Source organism: Pygocentrus nattereri, chromosome 1 (genome assembly GCF_015220715.1).
Source record: "Pygocentrus nattereri isolate fPygNat1 chromosome 1, fPygNat1.pri, whole genome shotgun sequence".
In the NCBI taxonomy this organism is placed as follows: Eukaryota; Metazoa; Chordata; class Actinopteri; order Characiformes; family Serrasalmidae; genus Pygocentrus; species Pygocentrus nattereri.
In genome coordinates, this window is record NC_051211.1 from 13439170 (window position 1) to 13464149 (window position 24980).

Here is a 24980-nt window from a genome sequence, read left to right on the forward strand (position 1 = left end):
TACATATAGATATATATACGTGTGTATTATATATATATATATATATATATATATATATATATATATATATATATATATATATATATATATATATATATAAACACATATACATACATACACACACACATACATACACACACTTATTTATTTTTCTTATTGGGTTGCTGTACTTATGTTTGAGAATAAACTTTAGTGCCGTTTCTTTCCATATATGATGCACAGGACAGCAGAAAGTAAAGCAGGAATGTCCTGCAAGGGTCACAGCATCAATTTACAGGCAACAGTTCATCTGGCACCACTGAATCACTCTGTACAGCCTCAGGTCAGGTGACAAACTCCATCTGCAGGCATAAATAACTTTTTCATGCTGGTGTTGAAGCAGATCACCTTTACCAAGTACAGCAAATGCTACACATGAAACTGAGCTGACAATCCTTTAAAAACACACAAAGAACAGCAGAGACAGTTAATCCTTTTATAAAAATATTTATTGGCATTATTTGGTCCATCGCTCATGGTGCTTGTATAATACGGAATTAAACTGAGGGCAAAATTAATACAAAATCATTCTCCTCCCTTTTCTTTCCCACACTCAAGTCACAGTCAGGTGTTTCATCATTCAAATATCAGCACTTTGTACACACGTTGATGGCTGCATGGCTGGGATCAGTACGGTAGTGGTTTCAAACCAGAAACTTTTATAACATTAGAATGAATCTCTTAACACAAATTGAATATGGCAAACTGAGTCACTTTCTCTTCACATGAAGAAAGGAAACTTCCCTCGTCACAAGAACTATGAGACGTTCACATTTTCAACTGGCAAAGCCTAATTTTGACATAAATTTGGCATATATTTCGTGACAAAAACAGAAACGTGACAAATAATGAGTATACATGAGCAATGAGTGATAAAGACAGTGGACCAGAAAATTCAGCAACTCTGAGTTCATCATTATCCATAATAATTCAAATAATTCTTCCTTCTTTAATATATTAAACTCTCACTGGCTTCTTCAGTCTATAAATGTTTTTACAGGCTGAGCCACTGCCAACACAAGTTCAAAATTACAGCACAAGGCCACACTATTGCTCTATACCCAGAGATCTCCATAATGACATAAAACACCACAATCCTGTGATGTCTGTTCAAACTTGTAGAACTCTCTCGATTTCTATCTCGAACTGTCTCTCTGGCCCAAATACCGAGCATGGTTTGGCCCCAAGAGATGTTTATTTGGGTCAGAGACAGTTTGTTCTGAATTAGACCGTAACCTGACCACTGTCTGTCTGCTGTGGTGGTGTTTTGGTCTGCTGGCTCTGTTGTGGGCTGACAGCCCGAAGACCCACAGAGCATATTCATTTATTCACCACATAGGGGACGACTACAGATAACTAGGCAAATATACCTTCAGAAATGCAGGTGCATTCTCTTCACTGTATCTTCAAAATGGTAACCTTTAAAGGGAAATGAAAAGGAAGGTACAACTTGAAGCCTGGCGAGAGTCATTTGGTAACTGACCAAAGAAACCAAAGATGAGAAATCAAATCATTGCTGGCCGCCGTATCTGCAATGGCTCACAAAGCAGAACATACAAAATAGGTCTGCACTACTTAGTCATATTGTTTGAATAACTATGTTCAAATTAAATGTTTTGTTGATTTCCTTTACAGGAAACAAACTCAAATATGGTGTTTTCCTGCAAAGGTAGATTTTCTTCCCCTAGTGTTAAGTCAGCAAATGAACATTAATTGTGTATTAAAACCATGCTGCGTGTGTTCTCTGTAGATAACTTATTTTCACTGAAAACAAATCATGTCATCTGACCAGGGGTGCCTAAACTTTTTCATACGACTCTATCAGTGTTACTCGTTATTGCGATACTGGCCTTCGCAATACTGATATCAAAGAAAGCTGCAATATGGAAACAAGCCCTCCATTGACCATTGTCTTTTAGTGTGTGCTCTGAACATCCTAAACGGCTTCAGATGAGCCTTGCTGCGAAGTCTGAATTATAATATTTCAAGGCAATTCACAATTGTGACTTGTAGCGATACAACTGCAATACAACCCCTTTCCAAAAAAGTTGGGACGCTGTGCAAAATGTACATAAAAACAAACTGCAATGATGTGCAAATCATTTAAAATGCTATCATTGAAAACAGTACAAAGGCAACATATCAAATGTTGAAATTGAGAAATTGTATTCTTTTTTGAAAAATATTTGCACATATTGAATTTGATGCCAACAACAGGTTTGACAAAGGTTGGGACCTGGGCAACAAAAGGCTGGTAATGTTGTGTAATACAATAAAAAAAAAAAAAAAAAACAAAAAAAAAAACACCTGGTGGTTGATTGGCAACAGGTCAGTAACATGATTGGGTGTCAAACCACATTTTGCATGCATTACAGCAGCACTGCTACGTATTAAGAGAGTCTGGGTGCTAAACTGACGTGCCTGCAGTCCAGACCTGTCACCACTGAAAACATTTGGTGCATTATGAAATGAACAATTTCCTGAACTGAGCAGCTGAAATCCTGCATCAAACAACAACAAAAAAGTTTCACTTTCAGAGCTACAGCAGCGTCTCCTCAGTTCCCAAACACTTAGTGTTGTTTAAAGAAGAGGTGATGAAACTCAGCAGTAAACCTGTCCCCGTCCCAACTTTCTGGAACATGTTGTTGGCATCAAATTCAAAATGGGCAAATATTTTTCAAAAAACAATAAAATTTCTCAGTTTCAACATTTGATTTGTTGCCTTTTTAGTATTTTCCTTTAAAAATAAATATGATGTACATGATTTGCACATCATTCCATCTTACTTTTATTTACATTCTCCACAGCATCCCAACCTTTTTGGAAATGGGGTTGTAGTATGCTGTCCATATTGTCTAGTAAAGTAAAAACATTAAATAAAAAAAAAATAAAATAAAAAAAAAGGCACCAGAGATTTGATCGTATTTTGAGCCTTAATCTACAGCGGTCAACCAGAATTTGTTTTAATTTCACCAAAAAAAAAAAAAAAAAAAAAAAACAACAAAACAATATAGCAGAGAGGTTTTCAAGTTTAGCGTCCATCATAAAACACATACATGGGAACTGAACATATTGAAAAAGTACATAAGGTACTTCAGAAGTAGTCTTGATTGAGGAATAGCTGGGATATCAGTAAAGATAGGGAGATATTGGATAGTAATGTCTAAAATCTTTGTCAGACGTGGCACAGGCACTACAGAACAATCTAATACTAATTTCAAAGGCACACTGATCATCCCTAAAGGCACACCATGGGTTCTAGGGAGCCCTGAAGGGAAAAAAAATGTGCTTTTTGATCTTTGATTTTTTGGTACTCTAACTTTCTCTGTCTCCTATGTAAGAGGTGAATCGTTTTCATTATAAAGTTCCTGCCTCCATGTAACTCAGAACTGCACAGTCATAAGCGAACATTTGAAAACAGTTTGAATAAAGTTTATGTTCACTTTTTTTCACTTAGAAAACCAACCAAACATCATTTGACCAGAGGCACCCCAATGTTTGCATACAACTGCAGGCTAGGGATGCACTGATATGGGAATTCTGGGCTGATGTTGATACACAAGAACTTTTAAATTGTAGAAATTGGGATTATACCTACATTAAAGAATAAATGCCATTTGTTTTTAGATGATTAAAAATACAGCAAAAGAAATAAAACAGACATTTTTGCAATACAAACCCAGCATCATCTAAACTTTCAGCTCCTTCAGAGTACAATATATTTATCAAATAGTTTGCAATAATGGTGAAATCTAAATCTAAGTTTCTAAGCAATTATCTGCAGAGACGGATATGATTCCCGTATTGTACTGCATCCCTAGTGTAAGCACAACTTAATCAAAATTTCAACCTGTACACATCACCAGCGTCATCTGATCAGCCATTTACAGAAATGTCTTCTTCTTAACTTGGGAAATGCATTCATGCTTCTACTTTTAAAGATTATTTCAGGAGAGCATTAGATGTTACTATATAACTGAGGCACTTAGTTTAAAGAGGCTTTTGCATTTGGTCCTAACTTTAGACTAGCAAGAACAGTCTATTACTGATCTATCTGAAGGTAAAAGTATGCTGTTGACTGTTTTGGCACAAATGAAGAGAGTTTAACATGTTAATAATGTTACCTGATGGAAGACCTGCTTCTAATGCCTGTTTTGGTCTAAAACTCCTGTACAGTCTGGTATACAGTGCTTTTAACACAAGTGTATTTGTCCCTAAAGACCTCCTCAGAGGAGGTGGGGTAATGTGATTATTACTGGTGTTTCTCTGCGATTATAGTCCTGTCCAAATCCATCATGTCAGTATTTATTACAAACTGTGCAAGTCCATTGCCTTTCCCTTCTATGAACCACAGAAAAAAAAAACTATATTTGAAAAAATTCTCTTTATAATAATGCTGTGCAAACTGCCATGTTGGTGAACACACACACACACACCTTCTAAACCGTTTATCCTTCTAGGTCGCGGGGGGCAGCTGGAGCCTATCCATCGTAGGGCAGACAGAAATATGCATTCTCTCTCACACACACACACACACACACACACACACACACACACACACCCCTAGAGGCAATTTCGCATGTCCAATTGGCCTGGCTACTGTGGGAGGAAACTGGAGCACCCAGAGGAAACCCAGGCAGACACAGGGAGAACATGCAGACACCACACAGAAAGGACCCCAGTATGTTGGTGTCCATCACATTTTTTCCTGATGTATGTATGCACTCAAAGAAACATTTACTTGTATTCTCTGTGGCCCAAATCATGCTGTTATGTATTGCCCTACCTTAAGTGTACTACTCAGCACATTATAAAAGTAAATTGCCAGAAAATAAAAATGTATGTGGCAGTGTTGACTGCTGGTTCTAATTGCTCAAGCTTATACATTCACATAAAGGGGAATTCCACAGATTTTTCAAAAATGTGTGCATAATTAAGTGCTTAAGATGTAAACGACGCATTTCAGAATGGTCTGAAGTAAAATGGTCCATTCTAGAGAAACATACTATATCAGAACTGTTCACAGTAGCGGTGATAGGAAATACACATCTGAAGTGTTTTAGTGTCTCTAAAAAGCTACCTTGCAGAAAGTTCTTACAGGAAGTGGTCCTGGATATACTGCCTAATATCGGAGACACTGTCTTATGATAGATTTATGATTTTAAAAATATTTTAGCTTTTGATGGAATAGTCCAGAAAGTAAATGTATTTCTCTAGATTTACCAATAATGCACCAACATCAACTTATGCATATAAAACTCAGAAGACACATGTAGATTCACTGGTCATTTTGGAGAGTAAATAAATTGGCAACATTTGCGTTGCACTGATTCCTTGGTAAAGAAACCAAAGCTGCATGTTTCTTTACAACAAACCATTTCACCTCAAACCACTCTGAATGACTATATTTAAATGACAATTATGCAAAAAAAAAATTAATTAAAAAAATCACCGGAATTCCTTTTTAGGGTAGGGTTAGATTGAGCTTAATTTTTCTTACAGTACATTTTTGGACGGCCCCATCTTGAGAGAAGTAATGTGTTACGTATGTATGCGACACCACTATGTGGTGTGGTGACAGTGCATAAACTCTGAAGCCAGTCTCTTCCCCAAAATTAATACCATTTATACCACCCATTTCATATCCTGTACAAATCGGTCATACACATTACAGATGTGGTAAAATTACATTACCTCACCTCCTCAAGGAAAACCTAAATTTAATCATAAAGTGCATAACATAAAACTTGCTCAAATGGGTAGGATTTCATTATTTTCTCAAAAGTTGAAGAACACAGAATCTATTCACTCCAGTTCTCAACTGGACTATACTTTTCACCTAAATGATGAGCCAGTTTGTTGAAGCACACAAATCCAACCAACAAAAACACCCTAGTTTAACAATGACAGCCTGCTGTCTTCCATGGCCTAAAATACATTTCCTTCTTGCTTCTTGGCTGGCAGCGTGGCACTGCCCAACTCTCATTAGTAAAGTAAGTATGATGCAGACAGTGCATTGTGTGTACAACAGCAGTATTGAATCTCATCCAGTTCTTAAGGCATTCAAAACACTAATATGGCCCAGTACCAGGGTGGTTCAGCAAGCATATTTTGGCATGCCTGAAATTCCACCTCTGTCTGGAAAATTAATCATGATTTATGTAATTTTAGGTATAGTTGGCAGTTCCAAGTATGTGCATTCTGACTAATTTTGATTTTGAGGATCTGCATGAGTATGTGAGCTTGTAAATGGATATTTGGTTAAACATAGAGAATAAAAAAAAAATTAATTAAAATTAATGTAGAGTTGTGGCCTATGTTTCAGGTGACAGCGCTGGTGTTGTACAAAAGATTAGCGTCATGCAGAGAAATGTTACACTGCTCAAAAATAGATGAGAGAGATTGGTAGGTTTTCGTGTTGGATGAATAACATAACGGAGACTCAATAATCTTCTATGTGTTTTTTTTTCTTTTCAGTGGACAATGTGCCAACATGCTTCTTTTTAAGGGAAATGTATTTTAATCATTTGTCAGCCTAGTCTAGAGCGACAAGATCTCTGCTTTCTTAGTCATATTCTTAACGTGTCCTTAAAAACACAGCCATGTTAAGGCACTCGCATTTCTGAGTAGCAAAGTATAACATAACGGCAAATTTAAGCAAAACTGATGTTTTACAGTTCTGTATCTGAATAGTGATTTCAGTATTTGAAAATATTGGCATCTTGAATGGTTAACCAAGTATTTGAGTACCCACAGAGAGCCCTAAGTGCTACCACTGAGACTCCGGTTCAAATGAGTTAACAACTGGAAGCCTTTGATGACACACATGGACGTCACTTCTGATACTATGTGCCACTCCAGTTGCCTGCAAACGCATAAAAGTACAGTGTGTAGAGTTCTTTTACAAGTGTGTTTAGGTGCTCAAGAAAGAGCAGCAACAAAACTCAAAAAAGTGCAGACACAAGGCTAACGTTTGATGCACTGAACTGCTATGGGAACCGGCTATGACTATGCTGGAAGGAGAAATGTGCAAAAATATAAGTATATATCTAAGAACAAAAAAATTAAACATAAATCATAAGCAAGTATCAAATAGTGAATAAAATGCGTGTGATAATACATGCACGGCAATTTGAAGTAAGGGAAGGGTCAGTGTGTGGTTCAAAAGAACTTGCGTGTGTGTGATTGCTTGTGAATGCATTTGTTCAATCTTGTAGGAGGAAGTTGTACTTCCCGAAGTCATTGTCAGTGGGAGCGATCAGCATGTCGGCTCGAGCTTTGTCCAACCTCCTCCGTAGGAAGTCCCGCCTGTCCCGCCATTCTTGAAGTTCCTCATCACTGTGGGCAAAGTCACAGCTCACACCTTCATCGCAGCCGGTCTGCAATCTGCCAATCAGCCAAACCGAAAAAAAACAACCTCTACAAATTCATTTTCAATTTCTTTTAGTAAAATGGACAGTTACACTTCTAAAATTTGACTGGCTGAGCTACAGTTGAATCTCATTTTTAAAATGTAAAATACTTGCTATATACATACATAACTGCACCCATATCAATTAAATTCAGTATTTCATTACCAGTTTAATGCAGTTATTAGAAAAAAGATAAGAAATGTTGTGTGGTTCATGTAAAACCTCCCTGAGAATGTGGAAGAAATGCTCAGATGAACAAAGACGAACCACTGAGGGGAACAAAGACTCAGAAAGAAAAACTCCTGAAAAGCACTAAAGAAGCGAAAAAAAAAAAAACACTCAGAAGAACTCTCTTAAAAAGACAAACTCTGTGAGCATTAGGAAGAACCACTGAGGTGAACCAAGACTCAAAAGGAAAAATATAAGAGCATTAGGAAAACCCACTCAAGACTCAAAAGAATAAACTCCAAAAGCACAAGAAAGAGCTGTTGTAACAAACCAAGAGTCATAAGGAGAAACATTAATAAGAACCACTAAAAGAAACCAAGACTTAGAAGGAAAAACTCCTTGAGCATGAAGTGGAAAAGTGGACCCATCCTCCTCTGGCACACACACACAACAGAAGAATGACAACAGGAAAAGTACATGTTTTGTGTACTGTGATATCAACTTCAATTTATCATTCTCATGCAGGGGTTGGCTGGCAAGCAAATGTATACACATACTACAACTGATTGGCAGGTTGCTATGACAGAAAAAGAAATATCCTGTAAAAAAAAATATCTTAAACTCTAATAAGCATCTACTTGCTGTCCTGAGAACCTCCACATCTCCAAAACAACCACTTTACTGGCTTGTTAAGGTTTAATCTAATTATCATAAAACCTCCAGGTATCTGGAGCTTTGTTTTGGATCTCAGAATTTCTAAAAGCCCAGGGGACATTAAAAGCGAGTACTAGAGTTATTAGCTGCACTTGGGCTTGTACTGTTTACATAATACATTAATGAGGCTGGCAGCTCACTGAAAACAAAAGGCACAGCAAAACTTACCTCTGTGCCAGTGACACTAATTAAATCCAGCCTCAGCAGAGTTTTTCTAGCCATAGCAAATATACAGACAGCTTTTGACTTTATATAATCCTTAGTATATCTTATAGTTATTTATACTGTAGAGCCTGAATGATAGGAAAACTGTCAGCAATACAATTTTAAGGAGTTCAAAATACTAAAAAATTAGCTGACATACCTAAACATGGTCAAAATCTAAACAGACACTAGGAGTTTTAGACAGTTCTTTTCTGACAGACATGAATTATTTCTCAATTGTGAGTTGTTGAGTTTTCAACTTCCTTCTTCTTTTTTTCTTTCGGCGGCTCCCTTTAGGGGTCGCCACAGCGGATCATCTGCCTCCATCTTGCCCTATCTACTGCCTCCTCTACTTTTACACCAACCATCTCCATGTCCAACTTCGCTACATCCATAAACCTTCTCTGAGGTCTACCTCTTCTCCTTTTGCCTGGCAGCTCCATCTCCAACATTCTTTGACCAATATATCCACTATTCCTCCTCAACACATGATGTCCAAACAATCTCAACCTGGCCTCTCTGGCTTTATCTCCAAACTGCTCCACCTTCACTGTCCCTCTGATCTGCTCATTTCTAATCTTGTCCATCCTTGTCACTCCCAACGAGTTTTCAACTTCCACATTTCATAAATGTAAAAAAACAGTAAAAATCCTAAGTCTTAAGTAATAAATACTGTAATAAATAGACATTCTGCGCTTCACTTGTGGTCAGTGGAAGTTGATGAGGGCAAGTTAAAAGGTACTGAATTGTGGCTTATTTTATCCAAAACCTTTTTTTCCCCAGACACCAAACATGTCTTGGCCAACTGACTACAATCAGGGAGGAACACTAGTGACGGCTTTTTGCTTTGTTTTGTTTTTTTTATCTTCTGCTTAAAAAGATGGTTTAGTTTAGTGAAAGGAGAGCAGGGTGTGTGTACCTAGGACACAGAGCGAAGCAGTGGCCGGGAAAACGGTGTATCCAGGTGAGGTTCTCCTCCTCACCCGCTCCACTCAACACGCGGTCTTTGTGACGCTCGGAGGAGATGTGCTGCTGCCACTGACGCTCGCTGTTACTGTGTTTACCACAGAGGCGGCAGTGGAATCCATCCTGACACATCCAGACAGAATACATATGTGAAGCAGATGTACAGTTAAAGTAGGTCAGATGAGTGGCATCCAACCCTGAGTTGTGTGTGCTGGATGCGGCAACAGAACAAAAGTTGAGCCAAGCTAAAGGGATTCAGATACTGTGGCTAGGCATAAGCATAATGGCATACTTCAAATACAAGGAAGAATATGTAAACTAACAAGTTTCTCTCTCACAAACCTACACATAATATTGCCAGGACATAAGATGTGCATGGGATTACATATATGCAACAATATATAATATTCTCTTTCTCTCTCTCTCTCTCTCTCTCTCTCACACACACACACAAAGATGTTGACACAACTACTACTTAAGTATACAGTATATGGCACTGAATCATAATGCAAGTTAGACATTATGATGTTCTGGACCTTTGCTTGTGGAAATTTTCCTTTGACGGGATCTTACTGAATTTTAATTGAAGACCTCTGCTCTACAGCATTGACTTTTACTTAACAGAACCATCAAGTTTATTTAGGCTTTGCAAGGATTGTAGCAATACTCTTATTTTGTTTTGGTTGAACTGCCCAGCAGAAAAGCAGGATCTCTCATTGGTGAAGCTTTTCAGAGCTGAACTGAGAGACATGCACCTTACATTAACCATCAACACAATTAGAAACCAGCAGCAGAATCAACCAAGCATGGTTTGGTTTACAACTGGTAGGACCAACATTGTTAGAAAAAAAAAGTCACTCTAGGCCTTCTGTCAAAGCATTACAGCAGAAATTAAAAATAGAAGTCACTGTAAAACTGCAACATGGAAAGTAAAATATCTTAATGTGCAATATGTTTATTACAAACTTCTAATAAAACATGGAGTGTCTTAAAAGCTCCAAGGGTCAGTTTTAATCTGGAACAGCCAGAACAATTTTACACAAACTTCTGCACAGCTGCTAGCTTAATGCTAACATACTACAGAAAAATCCAATAGAAGTGATAGCAGAAAATAGCACAATTGCTTTTGTGAGTTTTGACATTTATGGTCCAAAATCAAGGCCTAGCTAATGCAACAGAAGACCATTTTCTTTACAGCATATGCACTTTAGCACCGTTCTGTGAGCCTGCATGGTCTACAGCTTCAAGACTGACCTGTAGTTGCTCTATAGTAACTCCGTAGTACTTACAGTTGACTGGGGTAAATCTAGCAGGGTAATGACAGAACTCACTCATAGCAGAAGTGGAATCCTATGACAGTTTCATGTTATTCTATGAAATTTTAGTGCCAGTGTTTGTATATAGAGATTGCATGGCAATCAATTCCCGTACATAATGAAACACTAGGTCAATAACTAGAAGGGGTGGCACAGACCTCTGGTTATATACTTTTTGGCCATATGTATATATACACATTAATAATGTCCTACATCTACCACTTTTTAAGCCTAACCTACACCTGGTTTTGTCATTTCAGCTGCTATAAAAGGCACTTTACACTGTCAAGACACTTTTCGTAGTGTTTCAACAATTCAGGACATTTTTGAAAATGTACACAAACAATACTCACTATAGGTTCAGCAAAGTCTGTAGGCATGGTGATTTGTTTCTCCTCTACTGACTGAGACAGCGGAGTACCCTCAATTCGCTTGTTCTGATTGGCTGTTGACAGCCATACATCATAGACGTGCTGCAAGTCCCGCACTACAAAACAAATCCCCCAAAATTCCCACTTATTTAAAGCTCTCCAATGACTAAGCGTCTTACTGACTTGAAATACAGAGCTAAAACATTAGTCGTGTTTATGAACAACTTCTGCTTTTATTTAATAGGTACCCTTTTATAGGGGATTATTATTATAAGACATTATAGATATAGATATATATGTTTAATGCTACTAAAATGCTAGTGGTACAGATAGACTTTACAAGTTAGATAAAAACATTACATAAGCAGAAAATAAATGTGTATATATATGTTTAATCTCACAGCCTGTATTCTTCATGTAGGTCCACAGCTCCCTCTCCTCATGGCTGTGTGCAAAAGAACAGTTCCCAATGTAGTGGCACTTTTTCTGCTTCAACACATGCACACAAATCTGCAGGACACAAATATTTCATCCTTAGTTTTCAGAAAAAAATTTTTTTTTAAATATGTACTCACAGGCTCTAACAGTTCAGAGTGCTGGCAAAAGGGAGGATGTCATTTATATAGGGCTACAACTACCAAATATAATCAATTAACTTATTATTACATTGATTATCTGACTAATTAAAATATTATGCCCTCTTCAGTTCGTCTCTCAATTGCAAATAATTTTTATGGTACAAATAAACAATAGGTACCATATCACCCCCTATGCTTCCTGCAATGTAATGCAATCCATCAGAATGACAGCGTGTATCATACAAACCTAACAGCATTAATAAGTACTGCTGCACAATATGGACATGAAATGCAATGATGAATATTGTAAGGACAATATAATATAAGAACTATCATTGATTCTGAGCGTGCAGCACATACAAATACTCCTTTTCTGTGTAATTGAACAGAAATCCATCCATATCCATAATTTAATTAGTCATGCAACCCTATTTTTTTTTACATTGTGTCTGTAGCTGAATAATCACTACAGCCATAGTTTTAAATTTCTTAAAGTGCTGAAGTGAGTAAATAATGGGCTGTTATGACACTCACATCATACTGCTGGGGGTAGGTCTTTGCAAAGGGCAAAGGTCGTATAGACACCCACTTTTCCCTGTCCTGTGACTTCACCAAAAGCACTTTCCGTTCTTTAGTCCAGCTAGAGTGAGAGAGTTAGAGAGAGAGAAAGTGAGAGCGAGTGTGAGAGAGATAAGAGATAAGTGATAAGAGAACAAAAACACACAACATTCCCATTGCTTTGGCCAAAACACATCAAATGCTTACTCTTTAATATGTATCAAGGAATACAAGCAATTGCAGGTGCACTATACATGTACCTATGTCTTGCTTTAGAACTGCAGTATTTCTGCGTTTTGTCCGGTTCGCTCATTAGCCCATCCTTCCAGCACTGACTACAGACAAACTTCATCATTAGCCGCAGGTCCTTCACCGCCAAGACATTTCCTGTTCCAACGGCAACCATTCCACTTGATTGAACAGCTCCCAGTTTTCCGTTCATCTCAGTCCCTTTACCCACTCCCTCGCCTTTGGCTACAGCACCATCGGTTTGAGAAGAGAGCAGGTTCCCTGGCTGAGGGACAGATGGGGAGCAAGAAAGAGAGAGAAACAGCATTTTATTTATTTTGTGCTTTATATTAACTATTGCAGGACATTAAAGGAAATGCTAATTCTACTAGTTTAAAAAATATGTCTGTGATGTCTTGGCTAATCATCAATATAAGCAATACAAGCACTACAGAAGTGCAGTGTACATTCATCAACATTACATTAATAGAATAAAGGCAGGATATATGAAAATATGTATATCATGTACCAGTAATTGTAGAACATTTTTGTTGGAGCATTTCCATTAATCCTGATTAATGGAACAATCTGTAATTGTAACTGAAAATAGTGAAGACTTTTAAAGTATTTTAGCTTTTAATGCTCATTTTGTGAAATATACAAAATATTTCGCAGAAAAGGCTTCGGTCAACTGGTTTGGTGGGTAAGACTGGACAGTTTTCATGGACACTTATTTATTTAATTCAACATTGTGATAATACTGAAAACCATGCTTGATATATGTGTTATATAAATGTTACATGAGCGTGCAAATAATCCATATCCACATCTTTAAGCAGCAATACTGAAGGCTCTGTAGCAATGTGACTGAGCCTGGGAAGCAGATGGAGATCAGTCATTGGGTAGTCAAAGGAGAAACTCACTCTCTGTTTGTGCCAATGCTTCTTAGACTCCTGCACGATTTCCTCATGAGTGGTACCTGCACACGCACACACATGCACATACACATACACAAAAAGACTGTTGGAAGTATATCACCCCCTAATGGCTTGTTTATCATGTAGACTTGTTGGATAACAACATTTTGTTGTTCCCAAACTACATTAAAAACTAAATGAAATTTGTTATTAAACATTTAATAAGACAATTAAAGAGTGTGATTACAGACTATGAAGATATCATTTTAAAAGAAAATGCATGTGTGAGACAGCTTGAGGGAGTAGACATGTATGTGTGTACCTCTGTCTTTCTGCAGTATCCAGCACTCCAACTCAATCACTGAGTGTGCCAAAGAGCAACTGTTCTCAAGTGGGCAGGAGTGGCGCCGAGGGCAAACATCAAACTGACAGTGATAGCTCAGTGGCCTGATCTTATTGTAGCAGATACTGCTGTTCTTCACCACATGAACCAGACACCTGAGGAGAGAGAGAGAAAAAGGACCAAAAAGAAAAACAAAGATCAAGTAATAATGAAATAAAGCTGTTGTAACAGTATAGGCACATGTGCTTCATGAGTTAGTACACAAAATATGAAATAGAAAAATACTGCAAGCATAAAAAAGGTTTTAACGGCACTGACAAAAAAAAAAAAGAAAAAAGAAAAAAAAGAAACCGACTTGTTTTTGTCAAACTGATGGTGTGAGACCCCATTGGAGCATAAGGACGGACTCTCCTTATAGCGCTTACTTATGATCCTTGGCTTATAGTCAAAACACTCCTACACACGCGCACACGCAGACACACACACACAAAGACAGAAAACACATGGGTTTAGTTAAACTCAGGTAAAGAATACTGTTTTCATACACAATCTGAAAAATTCACTTGTAGGACCACAGTACACTGTTCCACTGTGCAGCAGTCAGTTTCGGATGATCTTAGCCCAGAGGAGTCAGCAGCGTTTCTGCATGTTGGCATATAGCTTCTGTAATTCTTAGCAAGCTATTGTCTAAACTTGCATTTGTGGGCGCAGAGACAAATAGTGTTTATCAACAATTGTTTGTCAGTTTGTGTTCCTTTAATGCAGTGACATCTGATGGATTAAAGGTTATAAGCATTCAGTTCTGGCATTGCCATTTCTCTGAATCTTTTGAAGATTATATGCACCATAGAGAGTGAAATACCAAAAAATCCTTGCAATCACTGATCGAGGAATCTTGTTTTTAAACTGCCAGATTATTCACATTGTTTGGCAAATGGTGAGTCTCAACCCACCCTTGCTCAAAAATACTCTTTCCTGGATGATTAAATGTTCTTAGTCTTAAACTGCTCATGTCCAGTCTTTTTTCTTTTTTGGAATATGATCAAAAATATCCATTTCAGAATGAGCTTATATTTACAAAAACAATGGTGTTTTAGGGTAAAATATAAAATCTAAATCTTTTCTTTGTACTGTTTCTGTTTAAATGCAGGTCAAAGTGGATTTACAAGTCTATTTACTGTGTCTATGTGCATTTCACTGTGCCAACTTAGAGTTTGTAGTTTAAAAGCCATCCATAAGGAGTAATGAGAGAGAGAGGAGGTCCGTGTATAGTATTTTAAAGGCAATGCATAAGGAATAAAGATGTATGCATGCATGTGTGTGAGCACACATACCTCACAGAGGAACATGAACATGCCCTTGTGTGAATTCAGCAGTCTGAGGACACTAAGTGCCTGCCTCTGATTGGTGGAGAGTGGGTTAAAGAGCAACTCTCTGGTCAGTAAGCCACGTCTCTCCTGCGTCCATACATCAATTTCTTCCTGACAATAAGCGAATGTGCAGGCTTCACCATATTTACAGTCCTGGTGTTCTAGAACCTCTACAAACACCAAAACAGAGTCAGAACATCATAATCTAAAACATGAGATATGTATGAACAACACAAAACTCATTGAGCACTTTGGTTAAAGCCATAAGAACTAGATTAGGCTTTTGCACTTGAGCATTATTTGAGCTTATGTAGTTTTATCAAGAGGAGCTGTACTGTGATTAGAGATTTGGCTTTTGGCTAAGTCTATCAGTTAGATCTGTCTTCGGGCTGGGCAATATGTCAAAAAGTATCGTTATCCGAATGTGGTTTGGATGTGTGATTTCATGTGTTTTTTTGCTGTCAAGATTATCAAAAATTAATCTAGATACAATATGGAATTTGCCAAAAGTCAGATTAGGGCTGGTGGTCTAAATAAGGCCAAAGAGATCATAATTAGTTCTGTTTAATTGGATTTAGTGCAGTCTAGTATGTGAAATATTGAAGGAAAAAAACCTAAGTATAGTGATATTACATTTTTGCCATATCACCAATTCAACTAACCAATAACTTCAAATTACTTAATATCTCAGAGATAACTCAGACTGAAAGGTAAAAGGGCAGATGTTCATGTCAGTGTTAGACCACAGGACACACAGGACAGTGCAGATTCATACGGAATTAAAAATCACTCCACCATTATTACTTGCAGACTGTAAAAACTACATGCTGAGAGTTCAAACTGGATTAAAATGACTCCACAATAACTAGCATCAGATGGTAAAAACCAACATACACTGCAGAATCATATTGGATTAAAATCATTCCACAATTATCACTGTCAAACTGTACAAACTACACATACTGTACATTCATACTGGATTAAAATCACTCCACAATAATTACCATCAGACGGCAAAAACTAGCCATGCTAAGGATTCATACATTCATAAACACACACACTGCAGATTCATATAGGATTAAGATCACTCCATAATTATTAATCTCAGACTCTGAAAACTACACAATGAGGATTCACACAGGATTAGAAGTTACTCCACAATTATCATGGCAAAACTAAAACCACACGCACATACAGTGCAGATTAATACTGGATTAGAATCCCTGCACAACTATTAATCAGAGTGAAAACTACACACACTGCACTTTCACACAGGATTAAAAGCCTTTTTAGTTACAGTATTCCCCCAAACTAACCCACTTTCAACAGGTCTTTGGGCTTGATTTGAATTCTAAAGCTCCTGGTTTGAGATTATTTTGAAGGTAAGTCTACTGACTACTTCACCACTGTGACAGAGCTGAAAGTTTACCTTTGCACAGCACATAGGAACCCAAGAAGTTATTTCGAGTTGGGCGTGGTCGAACTCGTCTCCAGGGATTCGCTCCTTTTCTTCTGCACAGCAGAATGTCTTTCTTACAGAAATGACCCAAATCAACCTTGTACTCGCAATCCAGCACTCCTGGACCTGAACGGAAGAAACAATATGAAATGAGATCATTTCATGGTTTTATGATGTAAAAGCACCAGATTTGCCAAATGGCTAAATTACACTTCTTACAGATAGATTTGGGCATGTTGCCCCAAACCATTACAACATAAAGATCTTCATAAGATTAGCTAAGAGTTCAAAAGAGCTCAGTATTGTAAGGCTTCATACAACCCGAATTCCAATGCAGTTGGGACGTTGTGTAAAACATAAATAAAAACAATACAACGATTTGCAAATGCTTTTCAATCTATATTCAATTGAATACACTACAAAGACAAGATATTTAATGTTCAAACGGACCAACTTAATTGTTTTTTACAAATATTCACTCATTTTGAATTTGATGCCTGCAACATGTTCCAAAGAAATTGGGACAGGGGCAACAAAAGACTGGGAAAGTTGAGGAATGCTCAAAAAACATCACAGGTGAACAGGTTAATTGGAAACAGGTGAGAGTCATGGTTGGGTATAAAGGGAGCCTCCCTGAAAGGCTCAGTCCTTCTGATGTGGTGAGGTTCACCACTTTGTGAACAACTGCATGAACAACTGTAATAGTCCAACAGTTTAAGAACAACATTTCTCAACGTGCAATTGCAAGGAATTTAGGGAGTTCATCACCTACCGTCCATAATATCATCAAAAGATTCAGAGAATCTGGAGAAATCTCTGCAAGTAAGCAGCAAGGCAGAAAACCAACATTGAATGCCCATGACCTTCGATCCCTCAGGCGGCACTGCATTAAAAACCCACATCATTCTGTAACGGATATTACCACATGGGCTCAGGAACACTTCAGGAAATCATTGTCAGTGAACAAAGTTTGTCGCTCCATCTACAAGTGCAAATCAAAAACTCAAATGCAAATGCAAAGCGAAAGCCATATATCAACAACACCCAGAAACGCCGCCAGCTTCTCTGGGCCCCAGCTCATCTGAGACAGACTGACGCAAAGTGGAATAGTGTTCTGTGGTCTGACGAGTCCTCATTTCAATTTGTTTCTGGAAATCATGGACGTCGTGTCCTCCAGGCCAAAGAGGAAAAGGACTGTCCAGATTGTTATCAGCGCAAAGTTCAAAAGCCAGCATCTCTGATAGTATGGGGGTGTGTTAGTGCCCATGGCATGGGTAACTTGCACATCTGTGAAGGTACCATTAATGCTGAAAGGTACATACAGGTTTTGGAGCAACATATGCTGCCATCCAAGCAAGCAACGTCTTTTTCAGGGACGTCCCTGCTTATTTCAGCAAGACAATGCCAAGCCACATTCTGCATATGTTACAACAGCGTGGCTTCGTAGTAAAAGAATGAGGGTACTAGACTGGCCTGCCTGCAGTCCTGACCTGTCTCTCATTGAAAATGTGTGGCGCATTATGAAGCGCAAAATACGACAACGGAGACCCCGGACTGTTGAGCAACTGAAGTTGTACATCAAGCAAGAATGGGAAAGAATTCCACCTACAAAGCTTCAACAATTAGTGTCTTCAGTTCCCAAACGCTTATTGAGTGTTGTTAAAAGGAAAGGTAATGTAACAACACAGTGGTAAACATGCCCCTGTCCCAACTTCTTTGGCACGTGTTGCAGGCATCAAATTCAAAACGAGTGAATATTTGCAAAAAACAATAATGTTTATCCGTTTGAACATTAAATATCTTGTCTTTGTAGTGTATTCAATTGAATATAGGTTGAAAAGGATTTGCAAATCATTGTATTCTGTTTTTATTTATGTTTTACATAACGTCCCAACTTCATTGGAATTGGGATTGTAGAAAGCTGAGCTTTGCTTTAGTTCCAGTATATGAGGAATGCAATGAGGTAGAATTAATTACCAGGGAGTGCATTCTGACTTTCTGTAAGAAGAGTGATTAAACGGATTGTTGGTTAACCACAAAGAATGGGGAAGAAACGGACAAGACAAACAAACAGTAGAATTCAGCTGAAATTAACATAGGCTCATGGTTTGCCATTGATTGTTAAGAGTTTTTTTTGCAATATGGCCCTTTTTAGGCCTTAACTCCACTACTGTTTTGTTTTTTGGATCAATTCTCAGCAGCAACTAATTGACATGACAGACTATGCTTAGTAGACTAGTTTTACTTCACCATAAATCACCACTCTCAATCATAGTCTGATCAATTACTGTTCTAGCAAGTAGGATAAATTGTTACTATGTGGAGTCTTGCCTAATCTGGCAACCTTGACCAGGTTGCTGAGAATGTGTGACCATGTCTGCGATAAGCAGTGCAGGTAAGACAACATGCTATCTAAAGCAGTAATGCAAAGCATTTGGACTGTATCCATCCACTTAAAACTGACTAATATAGGAAGTTAGGAATGAACTACTGCCAAAGATATAATATAATATAATATAATATATATATTTCTATATACACACACACACACACACACACACACACACACCCATCCATCTATCCATTATCTTCCGCTTTTCCCGGGTTCGGGTCGCGGGGGCAGCATCCTAAGCAATGAGGCCCAGACATCCCTTTCCCCAGCCACTTCCACTAGCTCTCCGGGGGCAATATAATCACGCCACCGTGTCCTGGGTCTTCCCCGGGGTCTCCTCCCGAGTGGACTTGCCTGTGACACCTCCCGAGGGAGGCGTACAGGAGGCATCCTAACCAGATGCCCGAACCACCTCAGCTGACTCCTCTCGATGTGGAGAAGCAGCGGCTCTACTCAAAGTCCCTCCCGGATGACCAAACTTCTCACCCTATCTCTAAGGGAGAGTCCAGACACCCTACGGAGGAAACTCATTTCAGCCAATCTATTCGCAATGTATTCGCAATCTCATTCTTTCGGTCATTACCCAAAGCTCATGACCATAGGTGAGGGTGGGAACATAGATCGACCGGTGAATCAAGAGCCTTGCCTTATGGCTCAGCTCTTTCTTTACCACAACAGACCGGTAAAGAGCCTGTCAATCTCCCGCTCCCTTGTACCATCACTCGTGAACAAGACCCCGAGATACTTAAACTCCACCACTTGAGGCAAGAGCTTATCCCCGACCCAGAGAGAGCTCTCCACCCTTTTCCGCCTGAGAACCATGGTCTCGGATTTGGAGGTACTGATTCTCATCCCGGCCGCTTCATGCTCGGCTGCAAACCGATCCAGCGAAAGCTGATGTGACCTTGAGGTCACCAAACCGGATACCATCCATCCCCTGACTGTGCCTAGAAATTCTATCCATAAAAATTATGAATAGAATCGGTGACAAAGGGCAATCCTGAGGCAGTCCAACTCTCACTGGGAACAAGTCTGACTTACTGCCGGCCATGCGAACCAAACTCCTGCTTTGTTTGTACAGGGCCTGTATGGCTCGTAGCAAAGAGCCATGTACTCTGTACTCCCAAAGCACCTCCCACAGGATACCCCGTGGAATACAGTCAAATGCCTTCTCCAAATCCACAAAGCACATGTGGACTGGTTGGGCAAACTCCCATGCATGGAGAGGGTGAAAAGTTGGTCCAGTGTTCCACGACCAGGGCAGAACCCGCACTGTTCCTCCTGAATCCGAGGTTCGACTATAAGCCGGACTCTCTTCTCCAGTACCCCTGCATAGACCTTACCAGGGAGGCTGAGGAGTGTGCTTCCCCTGTAGTTGGAACACTCCCTCCGGTCCCCCTTTTTAAAAAGAGGCACCACCACCCCAGTCTGCCAATCCAGTGGCACTGCCCCTGATGTCCACGCAATGTTGAAAAGGCGTGTCAGCCAAGACAGCCCCACAACATCCAGAGCCTTGAGGAACTCAGGACGGATCTCATCCACCCCTGGAGCCTTGCCGCCAAGGAGCTTCTTAACTACCTTAGCGACTTTGGCCACAGTAATGGTCAAGCCTATTCCCGTGTCCCCAGACTCTGCCTCCTCACTGGAGAACGTGTCGGCGGGATTGAGTATACCCCACTGTATACAGTGCTAGTGGCACACTGATTTCCCCTTCTGAGTCGTCTGACGGTTTGCCAGAATCTTTTCGGAGCCGACTTAAAGTCACTTTCCAAGGCCTCACCAAACTCCTCCCACACCCGGGTTTTCGCCTTGGCGACGACTGAAGTCGCAGATCGCTTGGCCTGTCGATACCTGCCAGCTGCCTCTGGTGTCCCACAGGCCAACCATGCCTGGTAGGACTCCTTCTTCAGCTTCACGGCATCTCTCACCTGGGGTGTCCACCACCGGGTTCGAGGATTACCGCCCCGACAGGCACAAACTACCTTGCGGCCACAGCTACAGTCAGTTGTTTCAACAACGGAGGAGTGGAACATGGCCCATTCTGGGTCAAGGTCCATCACCTCCCCCGATATCTGGTCAAAGTTCTGATGGAGGTGTGAGTTGAAGATCAATGTGACAGGTTCTTCTGCCAGACGTTCCCAGCAAACCCTCACTATATGTTTGAGTTTGCCTGGTCTGACCGGCATCTTCCCCCACCACCTGATCCAACTCACCACCAGGTGGTGACCAGTTGACAGCTCAGCTCCTCTCTTTACCCGAGTGTCCAAAACACATGGCCGGAAGTCAGATGACATGACTACAAAATCAATCATTGAACTGCGGCCTAGGGTGTCCTGGCGCCATGTGCACTTATGGACATCCTTGTGTTCAAATATGGTGATCCTGATGGACAAACTGTGGTTTGCACAGAAGTCCAAAAACTGAACACCACTCGGGTTCAGATCAGAGAGGCCATTCATCCCAATCACTCCCCTCCAGGTCTCACTGTCATTGCTCACGTGAGCATTGAAATCCCCCAGTAGGACAATAGAGTCTCCAGGAGGAGCACTTTTAAGCACCCTTCCCAAGGACTCTAAGAAGGCTGGGTACTCTGAACTGCTGTTCGGTGCATAAGCACAGACAACAGTCAGGACCCTGGGGAAGCTACCCTCTTGTCCACCGGAGAAAACCCACACAGGCGCCGAGTCGAGGGACTATGAGAAAGCCCACACCTGCTCGCCGCCTCTCACCATGGGCAACTCCAGAAAAGAATAAAGTCCAGCCCCTCTCAAGGAGATTGGTCCCAGAGCCCAAGCTGCGTGTTCCAAGTTCCAAAAGCCAGTTTCAGCAACCAAGGATCAGAACGCCAAGGCCCACGCCTTCGGACACTGCCCGATCCACAAAGCACAGAATCCCTACTACTGCCCCTCCCATCGGTGGTGGGTCGATGGGAGGGTATATTATATATATATATATATATATATATATATATATATATATATATATATATATATTTATTTATTTATATTCTTTCCTGTCAGACTGAAACACTGAGGGATGCATGCGCTTTCAAAAATTGTATGAAAGGATTGGTTATTAGAACTGCTTGTCCATTTTATAATATTTTAAGGAATATATTCGTTACAACCCTAAACATACCATACAGAATAAAACAATTGGGCGTGCATGGGGTTTGTGTAGGTTACCTATCCGTGTAAAACAGGCAGAACAAGCTTGGGTGAAGTCGTGTGTGTGTTCAAGAGGATTTTTGGACAGCTGGGACAGAGTGGATGCCACCCGACCGTTCTGCTGAAACAAAACAGGCACAAACTCAAACAATGTGCACATGTTTAGATGGAGAAAAAAATATATATAAATAAAATAAATATTTATCTAAAGAGCACAATAGTGAAGGTACATAATACAAGCAGCACAGCATCATTCACAGACACAAAAAAAAAAAAAAAAAAACCACAACCCAGGACTCACTGTAGAGTTGATGCAACCTGTCGAGCTTTTAATCTTCACTTGAGGGAAAAAACTGTGGGAGACTTTACCACCTGAGCAGCAGAGTGAAAAGGACGAAAGAGAGAAAGAAAAGAGAAAAAAGTTTGGTTACACATTACAAATGGCACTAACGAACATCCAGGCCCAGGTGGTGGTGTTGGGCAAAGCATTCTGGGGCACAGCCAGCAGGCAATGCAGTGCAGTATAGTATAGTATGATACGGTTACAAAGAACAATCACGCATTTTGTCATGGCTTCCATAACCAAGTCATACTGTTCCTGAGTATCAGTACCAAATTAGATTACCCTTCTTGCTGGGGTATGCAACGTAAAGATGGCAATCAGTCAAATAACCGATCAAGGCATATTTTAAGGTATCAGTATCTACTATGTCAAGTCTAATATAATTCCAGTACTATTATTACTATACTGTATATGGGCCTGTGTGTTTTTGAGCTCTGAACAGGCATACAGCAATGCATGTAGAATCTTTGTGTTACCATGGTTTTGACAACGCAAAGCAGGGTAAAATCCCTTTAACAACTTTGAGTGGTTTACAGCTCGTACAAAATGAAGAAACTCTGATGCTTTAATACATAATATAATTAGTGTGCAGTCAAATGTGTACAATATTGTATTAAAAATAGATAAAAATATCATACACAAATTGTTCTAAAAATCTTTTTTTTAATAGCAGGATGTGTGTATAGTATTTACAATAAAAAATAAATCTTAAAGTTAAAAGTTGTATACATAACAATGTTGGAGTAGAGAACCCTGTCATAGAGCACTGACCTCTACCAAGAGTCCTGAAACTGCTCCAGCATAAAATACATAAAACAAAATACATACACTACTGATACCTGTACGTACCAACATGTAAAAATATGAAAACGTATTATACTGCATCATATGATCATTATGTACGTGCCACATCAGTCATTTTATAAAGTGCTTAATGTCGAAAAGACTTTACTTCATTAACAGCCCATCTTCACCAAAAATCATCTGCAATGATGATGCTGATTTCTGCAAGCAGCAATGTGGGGTTCCCATACTTGGTTCCACTGTAGTCTAGTCCACACAGACTTTGGACAAACAAAAATTTTGATAATAGCACTGTTTTGACAACAGACTGCCACTACACTCTACATAGTTATGTAATTCTCCAAGACCAGGAGGCTGTGTCACAAAGCAGGATAATTTAGATGGCCACTCCAGCCAAAATAAAAGGTAACCATGGCAACAACCACTGTTAACATGCACTATATTTCCAAAAGTATTCACTCTCCCATTCAAATCATTGAATTCAGGTGTTCCAATCACTTCCATGGCCACAGGTGTATAAAACCAAGCACCTAGGCCTGCAGACTGCTTCTACAAACATATGTGAAAGAATGGGTCGCTCTCAGGAGCTCAGTGAATTCCAGCATGGTACTGTGATAGGATGCCACTTGTGCAACAAGTCTAGTTGTGAAATTTCCTCACTACTAAATATTCCACAGTCTTATAACAGTATTATTACAAAGTGGGATTGGGAACAGAAGCAACTCAGCCACGAAGTGGTAGGCCACGTAAAACGACAGAGCGGGGTCAGTGGATGCTGAGGGGCATAGTGCACAGAGGTCACCAACTTTCTGCAGAGTCAACCGTTACAGACCTGAATACTTCATGTGGCCTTCAGATTAGCTCAAGAACAGAGTAGAGAGCTTCATGGAATGACTTTCCATGGCTGAGCAGCTGCATCCAAGCCTTACATCACCAAGTGCAATGCAAAGCGTTGAATGCAGTGGTGTAGTGGCGACGTGTTCTCTGGAGTGACGAATCACACTTCTCCATCTGGCAATCCGATGGATTCCGATGGAGTCTGGGATTGGCGGTTGCCAGGAGAATGATATTTGTCTGACTGCATTGTGCCAAGTGTAAAGTTTGGTGGAGGGGAGATTATGGCATGGTGGTGTTTTTCAGGAGTTGGGCTTGCCCCCTCAGTTCCAGTAAAAGGAACACTTAATGATTAAGCAGACTGAGATATTTCACACAATTTTATGTTCCTAACTTTGTGGGAACAGTTTGGGGACAGCCTCTTCCTGTTCCAACATGACTGCACACCAGCACACAAAGCAAGGTCTATAAAGACATGGATGAGTGAGTATTGTGTGCAAGAACTTGACTGGCCTGCACAGACTCCTGACCTCAACCCGATAGAACACCTTTGGGATGAATTAGAGCAGAGACTGCAAGCCAGGCTTTCTCGTCCAACATCAGTGTCTGACCTCACCCAGAAGAGCTGAAGCCGTTATAGCTGCAAAGGGTGGGCTGACATCATATTAAACCCTATAGATTAAGAATGGGATATCACTCAAGTTCATATGTGTGTGAAAGCAGATGAGGAATACTTTTGGAAATATAGTGTACCTCTTCATCTCAAAAGCAAGACCTTTGGGTTAAAAAACTAGGGG

General features: G+C 39.8%; 1 protein-coding gene across 3 annotated transcripts in view; it reads right to left on the minus strand.

Annotated features, from left to right (window-relative positions):
- Positions 1 to 2533: 2533 nt before the first annotated feature.
- The window catches only part of zc3h7ba (zinc finger CCCH-type containing 7Ba), a 34201-nt gene continuing 11754 nt past the window's right edge, over positions 2534 to 24980 (minus strand). For 2 of the 3 annotated variants that reach the window (XM_037537234.1, XM_037537228.1), the window contains 13 exons: positions 22504 to 22574; positions 22221 to 22323; positions 16614 to 16769; positions 15149 to 15354; positions 14170 to 14270; positions 13794 to 13969; positions 13478 to 13533; positions 12587 to 12840; positions 12303 to 12408; positions 11592 to 11700; positions 11173 to 11306; positions 9457 to 9626; positions 2534 to 7425 (listed from right to left, as the gene is read on the minus strand). In XM_037537234.1, coding sequence (XP_037393131.1) covers positions 7245 to 7425; positions 9457 to 9626; positions 11173 to 11306; positions 11592 to 11700; positions 12303 to 12408; positions 12587 to 12840; positions 13478 to 13533; positions 13794 to 13969; positions 14170 to 14270; positions 15149 to 15354; positions 16614 to 16769; positions 22221 to 22323; positions 22504 to 22574 — 1823 coding nt within the window. In that variant the 3' untranslated portion in view covers positions 2534 to 7244. The remainder of the gene's footprint in view (positions 7426 to 9456; positions 9627 to 11172; positions 11307 to 11591; positions 11701 to 12302; positions 12409 to 12586; positions 12841 to 13477; positions 13534 to 13793; positions 13970 to 14169; positions 14271 to 15148; positions 15355 to 16613; positions 16770 to 22220; positions 22324 to 22503; positions 22575 to 24980) is intronic. The other variant, XM_017717326.2, reaches the window with a different exon arrangement.